The 12,398-nt window shown below is 50.5% G+C and overlaps 1 protein-coding gene across 4 annotated transcripts in view; it reads right to left on the bottom strand.

Moving 5' to 3' along the window:
• The window catches only part of LOC140313885 (latent-transforming growth factor beta-binding protein 4), a 66,513-nt gene extending 54,770 nt beyond the window's left edge, over positions 1-11,743 (bottom strand). For all 4 annotated transcript variants that reach the window (XM_072391867.1, XM_072391868.1, XM_072391869.1 and 1 more), the window contains exons 1-3: positions 11,439-11,743; positions 5,061-5,131; positions 2,716-3,205 (exon numbers count right to left, since the gene is read on the bottom strand). In XM_072391867.1, the coding sequence (XP_072247968.1) occupies positions 2,716-3,205; positions 5,061-5,131; positions 11,439-11,695 (818 nt within the window). In that variant the 5' untranslated portion in view covers positions 11,696-11,743. The remainder of the gene's footprint in view (positions 1-2,715; positions 3,206-5,060; positions 5,132-11,438) is intronic.
• Positions 11,744-12,398: the final 655 nt, after the last annotated feature.

Here is a 12,398-nt window from a genome sequence, read left to right as displayed (position 1 = left end):
TGGATAAAACAGCCAATAAAACATCTGAATACTGAGCCTGAAGAGGGAACTGCATCATCCTCCAGAACCTGGCCTTCCCACAGCCCGCCCTGACCCCGACTCTGACCCCCGACCTCCACCTCTGACCTCTGACTCAGGGTCAAGCTGACTGTTGAAATGTTGTTTAATGCAGCCACACATCAGATGCTCAGAGACAGAGGTAAAAAATCTGTTTTCAGACACAAACAATCAGGTCTTTCTTTCCTCGAACTCAAAGGAGAAACAAAGAAGAAGAGCTGGAGGCGCTCAGCTGCTCTGAAGTCGAGCAAAAATGGACGAAGTTTTCAGATTAAGCGGCTCAGATTTGATTAGAGTCTCTGTTTTAAACAACAAACAAAGTAAAGGACGCGGTGAATTAAATGTGAAGAGCTCCCCCTGCTGTCTGAACAAAGATCTGCAAGAAGCCATGAGAGGATGAGGCGAGGAACCAGGTGAAGAGGAGGAACAGGAGGGAGGAGGGAGGAGGGAGGAGGGAGGAGGGAGGAGGGAGGAGGCAGGAGGGAGGAGGGAGGAGGGAGGAGGGAGGAGGGAGGAGGCAGGAGGGAGGAGGGAGGAGGAACAGGTGGGAGGAGGGAGGAGGGAGGAGGCAGGAGGAGGCAGGAGGGAGGAGGGAGGAGGGAGGAGGCAGGAGGGAGGAGGCAGGAGGCAGGAGGCAGGAGGGAGGAGGGAGGAGGCAGGAGGGAGGAGGGAGGAGGGAGGAGGGAGGAGGCAGGAGGGAGGAGGGAGGAGGGAGGAGGGAGGGAGGCAGGAGGAGGCAGGAGGGAGGGAGGCAGGAGGGAGGGAGGCAGGAGGGAGGAGGCAGGAGGCAGGAGGCAGGAGGGAGGAGGGAGGAGGCAGGAGGGAGGAGGGAGGAGGGAGGAGGCAGGAGGGAGGAGGGAGGAGGGAGGAGGGAGGAGGGAGGGAGGCAGGAGGAGGCAGGAGGGAGGGAGGCAGGAGGGAGGAGGCAGGAGGGAGGGAGGCAGGAGGGAGGAGGGAGGAGGAGGGAGGCAGGAGGCAGGAGGCAGGAGGGAGGGAGGCAGGAGGGAGGAGGGAGGAGGGAGGAGGCAGGAGGGAGGAGGCAGGAGGAGGGAGGAGGGAGGAGGGAGGAGGGAGGAGGAGGGAGGAGGAGGGAGGAGGAGGGAGGCAGGAGGGAGGCAGGAGGGAGGAGGGAGGAGGGAGGAGGCAGGAGGAGGGAGGAGGGAGGAGGGAGGAGGGAGGAGGAGGGAGGCAGGAGGCAGGAGGGAGGAGGCAGGAGGCAGGAGGAGGCAGGAGGGAGGGAGGCAGGAGGCAGGAGGAGGCAGGAGGGAGGGAGGCAGGAGGAGGGAGGAGGGAGGAGGGAGGAGGGAGGAGGGAGGAGGGAGGAGGAGGCAGGAGGGAGGAGGAGGCAGGAGGAGGGAGGAGGGAGGAGGGAGGAGGAGGCAGGAGGGAGGAACAGGTGGGAGGAGGGAGGAGGAGGGAGGAGGGAGGAGGCAGGAGGCAGGAGGCAGGAGGGAGGAGGGAGGAGGGAGGAGGGAGGAGGAACAGGAGGGAGGAGGGAGGAGGGAGGAGGGAGGAGGAGGCAGGAGGGAGGAACAGGTGGGAGGAGGGAGGAGGAGGGAGGAGGGAGGAGGCAGGAGGCAGGAGGGAGGAGGGAGGAGGGAGGAGGAGGCAGGAGGGAGGAGGCAGGAGGCAGGAGGAGGCAGGAGGGAGGGAGGCAGGAGGAGGGAGGAGGGAGGAGGGAGGAGGGAGGAGGGAGGAGGAGGCAGGAGGGAGGAGGAGGCAGGAGGAGGGAGGAGGGAGGAGGGAGGAGGAGGCAGGAGGGAGGAACAGGTGGGAGGAGGGAGGAGGAGGGAGGAGGGAGGAGGCAGGAGGCAGGAGGCAGGAGGGAGGAGGGAGGAGGGAGGAGGGAGGAGGAACAGGAGGGAGGAGGGAGGAGGGAGGAGGGAGGAGGAGGCAGGAGGGAGGAACAGGTGGGAGGAGGGAGGAGGAGGGAGGAGGGAGGAGGCAGGAGGCAGGAGGGAGGAGGGAGGAGGGAGGAGGGAGGAGGGAGGAGGGAGGAGGGAGGAGGAGGCAGGAGGGAGGAGGAGGCAGGAGGAGGGAGGAGGGAGGAGGGAGGAACAGGTGGGAGGAGGGAGGAGGAGGGAGGAGGGAGGAGGCAGGAGGCAGGAGGCAGGAGGGAGGAGGGAGGAGGGAGGGGGGAGGAGGGAGGAGGGAGGAGGGAGGAGGAGGCAGGAGGGAGGAGGAGGCAGGAGGAGGGAGGAGGCAGGAGGGAGGAACAGGTGGGAGGAGGGAGGAGGAGGGAGGAGGGAGGAGGCAGGAGGCAGGAGGCAGGAGGGAGGAGGGAGGAGGGAGGGGGGAGGAGGGAGGAGGGAGGAGGGAGGAGGAGGCAGGAGGGAGGAGGAGGCAGGAGGAGGGAGGAGGGAGGAGGAGGCAGGAGGGAGGAACAGGTGGGAGGAGGGAGGAGGAGGGAGGAGGGAGGAGGCAGGAGGCAGGAGGCAGGAGGGAGGAGGGAGGAGGGAGGAGGGAGGAGGGAGGAAAGTTAGGGAGGAGACGAGGAGATATCAAGGAAGGAAAACAAGAGGAGGATAGGGAACAAGGACAGAAAGAGAAGATAAGGAGGAGTGAGAAGGTGAGAGGGAGTGAAAACAAGGAGGTTACAGCATAGAGAAAGGAACTGAGAGACAGGAAAGGTCAGAGGTCACGAGGAGGTTTGGTTACCTTGGCGTCAGCTTCACCTGCCTCCTCTCCTCCTCTCCCGTCCGTCCTTCCTTCTCCTCCCACCTCCTTTCCCCCCCAGTCAGACTCGGGTCCCCCGTCAGTCCTGGACTGGACCTCAGCTCCAGGGTTTCAGCGCCGGACGCCTTCCTGTCCTCAGATTTAGTTCTGGGGTCTGGATCAGCCCTGAACAAACCCAGAGTTCCCGCAGAGGCTCGGTTCTCGGTGACATGTCCAAGCTCCTCCTGGATGTGCTCAGATTGATGAGCCTGAGCAGAAGGTGGGTTCAGCTCTGAAGGGTCCGGTCCGCTGCTGGTTCTGCTGGCACCAGCAGCCGTGAGGGCGGCTCTCAGGGATGAGTGCGGTGGGACCTCGATGGGATGGAGCGTCTCAGAGAGAAACTGGCATCGGGTCCCGCTGAATCCCTCTCTGCACACACAGATGTTGGAGTACCGACACAGAGATCCGTTACGGCAGGGAGGAGAACATCTGGCTGTGGGAGGAGACAGAATCAGAAGTTCTGTCAGTTTAACACGATGCCAAGGAGGAAAGACACCAGCAATGATCTCAGAGAAGCAGCTGCTGCTGCCCATCAGTCTGGGAAGGGTTATAAGGCCATTTCCAGACTATCTGGAGTCCATCATTCTACAGAGAGAAAGATTATTCACAAGTGGAAAACATTCAGGACAGCTGTCAATCTTCCCAGGAGTGGACGTCCCAGCAAGGTCACCCCAAGGTGAAGAAGCCCAGAGCTACATCTCAGACTCTACAGGCCTCAGTTAGCATGTTAAAGGTTAAAGGTCACCCCAAGGTGAAAAAGCCCAGAGCTACATCTCAGACTCTACAGGCCTCAGTTAGCATGTTAAAGGTTAAAGGTCACCCCAAGGTGAAGAAGCCCAGAGCTACATCTCAGACTCTACAGGCCTCAGTTAGCATGTTAAAGGTTAAAGGTCACCCCAAGGTGAAGAAGCCCAGAGCTACATCTCAGACTCTACAGGCCTCAGTTAGCATGTTAAAGGTTAAAGGTCACCCCAAGGTGAAAAAGCCCAGAGCTACATCTCAGACTCTACAGGCCTCAGTTAGCATGTTAAAGGTTAAAGGTCACCCCAAGGTGAAGAAGCCCAGAGCTACATCTCAGACTCTACAGGCCTCAGTTAGCAGGTTAAAGGTTAAAGGTCACCCCAAGGTGAAAAAGCCCAGAGCTACATCTCAGACTCTACAGGCCTCAGTTAGCATGTTAAAGGTTAAAGGTCACCCCAAGGTGAAAAAGCCCAGAGCTACATCTCAGACTCTACAGGCCTCAGTTAGCATGTTAAAGGTTAAAGGTCACCCCAAGGTGAAAAAGCCCAGAGCTACATCTCAGACTCTACAGGCCTCAGTTAGCATGTTAAAGGTTAAAGGTCACCCCAAGGTGAAGAAGCCCAGAGCTACATCTCAGACTCTACAGGCCTCAGTTAGCATGCTAAAGGTTAAAGGTCACCCCAAGGTGAAAAAGCCCAGAGCTACATCTCAGACTCTACAGGCCTCAGTTAGCATGTTAAAGGTTAAAGGTCACCCCAAGGTGAAAAAGCCCAGAGCTACATCTCAGACTCTACAGGCCTCAGTTAGCATGTTAAAGGTTAAAGGTCACCCCAAGGTGAAAAAGCCCAGAGCTACATCTCAGACTCTACAGGCCTCAGTTAGCATGTTAAAGGTTAAAGGTCACCCCAAGGTGAAAAAGCCCAGCGCTACATCTCAGACTCTACAGGCCTCAGTTAGCATGTTAAAGGTTAAAGGTCACCCCAAGGTGAAAAAGCCCAGAGCTACATCTCAGACTCTACAGGCCTCAGTTAGCATGCTAAAGGTTAAAGGTCATGACAGCACAGTTAGAAAAAGACTGAACAAGGATGGCTTGAGACAAACAATCATGTGAACACGAGCAACAGTTCTTAGCCTCGGTGAAGTCCAGAGTTCGTGGAGAAGCAGGACTCTGATTGGTCGACCACCCGTCAGCTGGTCATTACGTTCCCATCTGCGCTGTTTTAACAGCCTGAACCAGATAAGATTGGTCCTAAAAGATGGATCAGAACCAACTGTCCCTGAGAATAAAACTTTAACTCAGTTTGGTGGGAGGCAGTCTGAGCTCTCGGGTTATTTACTGCCTGCTTCAAAGGTTTTTTAGTGTAATTTGTGTCTGAGTTGATGGTTTCACGGCGGTACAAATCAATGGGAATAAAACCAGCTGCTATCAACCGAACGGTGCCGCTAACATCTCTTTAAGGCTTCCGCTCAGCTCCAGAGCTGTGGCTGTTTCTTCGGGTGGTCTGAGGCCTCGTTTTAATCTCAGTTAGGTTAAAGCATGCACTTACCTTTGGTGCATCTTCTGGTTTTCGGCGACAGAGTCCAGCTGACGCAACATCGATCTCCACAAACCCGAGGCCTGCAGAAAGAGAGGCAGGTTTCAGCTTTAAAAACAAGGCGTGACTGAGAAGATTCAGCTTCTGTCCTCACCAACCTACTGACAGAACAAACCCGCTCATTTCAGCAGCTCCCAGTGCTCACGGTGACGTAACCGTCTTCAAATAAAGCATCTAAACCTGTGTGCTCCCAGCAGATTATCGGCCTCTCTGGGAAAAGGAGGCAATTCGCAGACAAACCCCGGCCCGACCAGCCCTCATCCCCCATCAAAGTGACGGGCCGGCGTGACTTCACAGCCGAGTGCAACAGGAAATGTGTGAGAAATGTGCCGACGGGCTCTTTTAGGAAGCTGGAGGTGAGGAGGAACCTGAATGACCCGAGCTGAAACACTTGCAGGTACCTGTAACAGAACCTGAGGGGAAATCTGCAGGTGATCCACCTGAGATCCGTGTTTTTAGGCTAAAACCGACCTGGTGAGACACCGACAGAGAACACTGGCCTCAGCAGAGGATTTAAGCATTACTCACAGTGTACTGCTCGTATTGTGGCGGCAGGGAAGGCCTCACTGACTGTATCCAAACAGCTTTACCACAGCAGCAGAGACCAGCCGCCACAGCTCTTTACTCTCTTTGCTCTAACATTGGGACAAAAATAAGAGCCGTACAGGGTTTCTGCAGCTTCACCAGATTAAATCTAAGTCTTTAAGAGGTTTAACACAGAACAGTTACGATCAGTTATACTTTTAATCACTCAGTGCAACAAGACCAGCGGCGATCATCGTCTAAATCCATCGATTCATTGTTAGATTTGTTATATTTGCCAACAGAACTGATCTCAGAGGGTACAGCAAAGTGATGGCAGACCAGCTCAGAGACTGTTTTCATGGCGGATGAACACCTGGAAACTGTGGGTAAACTATATTTAATCACTCGTACAAATTCAAATTGTATGAGAATATCAGAATCTGAGAGGTTTCTGGGCTCGACACTAGAAAAAAACAAACTTCTGTTAGTCCAACCAGAACCAGACTTTTAAAATACAGATAAACATGTTCGCCTGACTTAAACCGGACAGGATCCCCTCCTGAAGTAAACACCCGAACAGACTCAGATGGTCCTCTGTTTTTTGCTCTGTTCATGCTCCAAAGTTCCATCTTTCTGCATCTTTCCTTTTAAAAACAGGAACGTTTCCCGTCACCGGACAGCTTTGAGTTTTAACTCTCAGACCAAAGAGTGAACAAAGACTCCAGATCTCACAGGGTCACTATTTGTAAAACTTTTCCCATCATGCACCTGGTGGAATGCAGCCGACCAATAAGCAGCTTTTTTTTAATACAGTTGAAACATCGTAGAGACGTTCGTTCTGTTTCCATAAAGCAGTTCGATGCTCCTCCTTTTGTTCGGTCCAACTGAACCGTAGGTTTTTCCGCCTGGACTTCATGGTTACCGTCAGACACTCCTGCTTCCTGCTTCCTGTTTGGAAGTGACTGTCGCTCTGCTCTAATAAAATCCTGATTTACAACCACAGAATCACCGTTAAAGTAGCTCAAAGACGGCGTCTGAGCAGAGAACTCAGCTGAATTACAGGATCTCCCACAGAGGAGGTTAGAGGCAGCAGGAAGTCTGGAAGGCTTTGTCTCTCAGTCCAGAATAACTGGATTCTGTTCTTCTGCATGGAAACTGAATTTAAAATCATCTTCTAAGTTATTCTGACATTATTGTGTCCACAAGCATTGTGAAGGGGCCCCTTCCCTCTCTACTGTGCCTCAGTTCTGCCTCCGAAACCGTGCAATACCTGGCTCTGATTGGCTGTTTTTAATCAGGCGTGGGGGATTCTTGTAAATGAAGAGCATCAGAAGGAGTCAGAGGGAGACGATACTCTCAGATTGTTTCATGCGTGTCTGTCGGTACATTTTCAGAAAAATCTGACAAAAAGAGTTGTTTTTATTCAAGTTCTGCACAAATCTTCAGGTTCATAAGGCTGCTGATCCGTTCGCCGTCTGTGAGATTCTGTTCTTTGGTTTTCAAACGGTTCGGGTGGCTTAGACTTTACAAAGATGCTGGAAATAATTTGATAATTAAAAGTTAATTGAGGAAAACTGGACCAAAAGCTTTGGAGCAACGAAAAGGACGTGAGATTCTGGTGTCACAGAAGTTAGAGTTTGTTCCTTTAACCGAGTTCAAAGCTGCTCTCTGAAGCCTCAGTTCACTTCCTACGCTCTCAAACAGCCTCAGCTTCAAAGAAATTCTTCTTCTTTGGTCTTCAAGAAACACAGATCAGCCTGTTGGAGTTCGCTTTTCATCTCCAGCTTCCTTCCTTCACCTTTCACATATTATGTTCCAGATCAGAGAGAAAACCATCAAACGTCTGAAAACAAACGTTTCGGACCAGAAACAGAACTCAGTTTGCTGTTGTGTGATTTAATCTGAAAGAGACTCTTGCATCAAGATCTTCATGTAATTTCCTCACAAACATTTTACTCTGAAAAGATTCTGCAGAGCAACAAATGCAGCTGACTAACAGGTCAAATATCGCCCTCTAAAACTCGCCGTCCAGCCTCCACGGCGAGCTGCTGCAGCCGGAGGCTGAACTGCAATCAGAGGTTTCAGGTGTGCAACAGATGCAGAATCATGATTAACCAAATAAAATGAGGTCAAATGAGGAGTTTCAGCCGCTGGCTGGAAGGACCTCATGAATCTTTCTGTATTGCTGCAGAGTTTGGGCAGCAATACGATGTGAGGGTGGGCAGTATTGTCCATTCTGTTGTGAAGCTTTCTTCTTTTAAAAATCAGCTCCAGAGCAGTCCTTCTTTATCCGTTTGTTCAGCTTCTTTGAGACATGTTGGTGCAGACAGTGAAGGACCTTCAGCTTCCTCAGGAAGTTCAGTCTGTGATGATCTTCTGCTGTCCAGGTAAACCAGTCATTGACAGTGTTTGGCTTATTCCTGGTCCTCCTAAAAACCCCACAGTTATCTCTTTTGTTGTGTGTAAATTGAAGATGAGGCGATTGTTCCCACACCAGTTCCCTGAACTCAGCCTCTTGTCCATCACTGAAACACCCGACTCCTGCAGAGTCATCAGAGCATTTCTGGAGATGTCAGGACTCTGAGTCGTACAGTCTGAGGAGGACAGAGTGAGGAGAAGCTGTGCTGCTGAGCACCTTCTCAGGCACAAAACCCTTCAAACTGTGGTCTGTTGGTCCAGCAGTCAATAATCCAGGTGGTTGTGGAGGCTCCACCTGGATTTTCTGCTGCTTCTTACATAACAGAACAGGCTGAATCGTGTTTAAAGCACTGGAGAAATCAAAGAACACGATCCTCACAGTGCTGCCTGCTTTGTCCAGATGAGAGAGTTTAAACCAGTTTATCAGGTATCACAATGCTGTTAATGACACTAAAGGAGACCTTTTATATCTTATAATATAACAAACTATACAAGCTGCAAACACCTCAGATTCCCAGAGCTTTCCGTGACATTTCACCATCTTGACATTTCTCCTGAAAAGTGAACGTTTTACAAAAGACATCTGAACCTGAAACATTTAGTACGAATAAATCACTGAAACCTACGTTATTTTATGCAAATAACAGTAGATAAAGGCACACTTCAAATAACTACAGTGTGATTTACTCAGATATTGTGCCCAAACCAGAGACTTCAAGCTGCTTTACGGTTTATTTTGAACTTAAACTCAGCAGCTCGCTGAGCTCAGCAATGTACAAGATGCATATTTAGGATAGTTGACACTGCACAAAACAAAAAAACCCTGAAACCCTCTAATCTGCAGTAGAAACACCAACACTCGCTACCCCACAGGAGCTTAAATATCTCCAGGTACGCGACCTTTTGACCTGTTGCCCTCTGGAAAGCGCTTCAGGCTCAAAAGCCGAACATACGGACTCAGAAACAGTTAACAAATACAAAGACATTCTCTCTATTCTCCACATTTCACGGTCAAATCTTCAGGATTAAGTCTCAGTGACATTAAAAAAATCATTGGACTGTAAAGAGAATCATCCACAAGTGGTTTAAAATTTAAATGACGACATGTTTTTCCAAGACAGCAGAAAATTCAGCCACAGTCCGTTTTATTGCACTTTTGCCGTCCCTCTAACCATTTCACAGTGTGACCGGAGACCCTCCACCACACTGTACCCCAAACATTCGTTATTTTAAAGCTTAAAATGTGTAAAACGACACATGGAAAGTGCTGAAAGTGGTGTGCTGTCTTTGAACAGAGGTCTAAAACAAAAGCCATGCCAGGAAAAGTGACAGCTTGCTCATAAATATCAACATGTTCTGCACAAAGTGGCTGCAGCGACTGTAGACACCAGAACCTTTAGAGCCAGTATGACTCATTCTGCTATGAGTTCTGCTGCATTTAAAGAGCTTTTGATCCGATATAAATATCCTGAGCAAGACCTGAAGGGTCCAAACTGTGCAGAAAAGAAGCCTGATGTTAACCTCGTCCAGAGGCGGCGTCCACTTCTCTGGGCTCGGAGGCGTCTGGGATGGACCGTCACACGGTGGAAACGTGTGCTGTGGTCAGACCCATCAGTATTCCACATCTTTGCTGGAAGAAATGGAGCAAAGAGCAAAAGCAGCATCCAGCCTGCTGTCAGCAACCAGTCCCTGCAGCCAGGCTCTGTGATGGTATGGGGTTGGATCAGGGGGCAAAGCTCATTTCCACTTCTGTGACGGCAGCATTAATGCAGAAAAGTTCACTGAGATTTTACAGCAACATATGCTGCCTTCAGGGCCACATCTTTTCCTGGGACGTCCCAGCATTGTTCAAGCAGACCATGGAAAACCACATTCTGCCACATTCCAAAGGCCTGGCTGAGGAAGAAGAGGTACGGGTGCTGGACTGGCTGCCTGCAGTCCTGACCTGTCCCCAGCAGAGAAACAACCACCCCCCCGCACTGCTGCACACCTGAAGACCTGTTTAAGGAGGAATGGGACAAAATAACAGCTGGAACTCTGCATCACCTGGTTTCCTCAGAGTCAGAACAGCTTTAAGTGTTGGCAGAAGGAAACAAAGTGTTTGGTCATTATTTGGTGTAATTCAGTCATTATTTGGTATATTTTGATCATTATTTGGTGTAATTCGGACATTATTTGGTATAATTTGGTCATTATTTGGTATATTTTGATCATTATTTGGTGTAATCCGGTCATTATTTGGTATATTTGATCATTATTTGGTATATTTTGATCATTATTTGGTGTAATCTGGTCATTATTTGGTATATTTTGATCATTATTTGGTGTAATTTGGTCATTATTGGTATTCAGACCTGTTTGCAGGAAGAATGGGACAAAATAACAGCTGGAACTCTGCATCACCTGGTTTCCTCAGAGTCAGAACGGCTTTAAGTGTTGGCAGAAGGAAACAAAGTGGGAAAAGTCCTGCTGTTTTTTTTTGTTTTTAGTCTTAACGCTCAGCTGTATCTGAAAAGATTTGACATTTTTGTGTGTTTCAACAGGGCTTAAAAGTCAGGAAGGTCTTTTCAGTTCAGAGGGTTAAAGCTCGGACACACTGATCTGTGTGTGTGTGTGTGTGTGTGTGTGTGTGTGTGTGTGTGTGCGTGTGTGTCTGTGTGTGTGTGCGTGTTGACTTTGCATCCATCACTTGACCGTCAGTCAGACTTGCACTTGAGCTCATTTACACACAAACACAGTATTTTCACACATTCCTGACATGTGACACACCTGCCAGAAGCCGATTGGTTGGCTGCTTTGTGGCTATGGACACACACACACACACGCGCGCACACACACACACACACACGATGCTCTGTCAGAGCCTCACCTGGACTTCACCTGTTGAAAACACTCGTTCTCACCACCAGACACTCATTTACATTCAGGAACTCCAACAAAAAGGCAGGCAGTGGTTTAAATGAAGGTTTTCACAGATTAAACCTTTGGTTTGAAGCAGAAAATATCCAACTTTCTGTGTGTTGTTGTGGAGATAAACCAAAGTGTCAGAGGCTGCAGAGGCTTTGCAGGGATTTTTAGGATAAAGAAGAGGGGTTTTAAAAAGAAAGAGACAAAGAAAGTCTTGATGCCACGTGATGGAAAACCAAACAGTGCAGACACAAACTCACACAAAGGGAGAAAAACAACAAAAAGATCCAAAAAAAGAGAAAAAAAAACGATAAAAAGTCATGAAATAAGAAACAACAGAGCCGTAAGAAGTCAAATGACCTCTGAAGAGAAGAAATTTATCTTTAAAAAAGTTGAAAAACAAAGGATAAGACAGAGAAACTTTCCTTTAAGCGTGAAAGTGCAGAAGAACATGAGCTGATCGGTGTTTCTGTCGCTCACCCGCTCAGAGCTGCTCTCCTGCGGCCGCCGGGCTTCCCCCCGGTCCCCGCCGGTTGAGTGTCCTCCTGCCGCGGTGTGGCTGCAGGTCTGCCGGTGCTCTGCCTCCCCCAGACGGTCCGGCCGCCCTCCCGAGCCCGCTCCGTCCGCCGCTGCCCGCCGGGCTGCACGCCTCCCTCCTCCCGCGGAGGAGGCTGCAGCGCGGCGCCGTGAAGCGTAAAGATCCAGCTGATCCAGAGACACACGAGCGCGACGCGCATGTTGTCAGAGTCAGAAAACACCTGCAGCCCGTCCTGAGGTCAGATCACCTCCTGGTCATCGTCAGGGTGTGACGCGTTTCCACGCAAACAGACCCCGGACCCTCCAGCTCTCATCCGCCGGCAGCCAATAGGATCCGCGGAGCAGCCGCCGCCACGGGCGGATCAACGAGAGGGCCTCCGGGGGGCCTCCGGGGGTCTGAGCCAGGGGCCCCAGGAGTCTAATGCCAAAAAAAACAAGGACGTCAATAATAACAGGTGTATTTTTTACATTTTTATCTCACAATTTCTCATTTTTGTTTCAACTATCTGTTTAATTTGACCAAAAGTGTAACTTTTTAAAAATTGTTTCTGAAAAATGATTTTTTTTTTAATCATTTCAACTTAAGTTTAGGGGCTGCTCAGTGGTGTGACGTCAGAACCATCACCTCACAGAAGGAGGGTTCCAGGTTCAACTCCCAGCTGGTTCCTTCTGTGTGGAGCCTAAATGTTCTCCCCTAAGTATGCCTGGGTTCTCCCGGGTTCTCCGGCTTCCTCCCACCGTCCAAAAACATGCTGTTAGGTTAACTGGTGACTCTAAAACTGTCCTTAGGAGTGAGTGTTGTTGTTTGTCTCGTGTGGCCCTGTGATGGACTGGCGACCCGTCTAGGGTGGACCCCACCTGATGATTTTAATTTGGTATATTTGGTCATTATTTGTTATATTT

The sequence above is a fragment of the Leuresthes tenuis genome, unplaced genomic scaffold (genome assembly GCF_036924035.1).
Source record: "Leuresthes tenuis unplaced genomic scaffold, fLeuTen1.0.hap1 SCAF_9, whole genome shotgun sequence".
Classification (NCBI taxonomy): Eukaryota; Metazoa; Chordata; class Actinopteri; order Atheriniformes; family Atherinopsidae; genus Leuresthes; species Leuresthes tenuis.
Note: the sequence above shows the minus strand (reverse complement) of the source record. Positions and strands in the feature narration are given on the sequence as shown.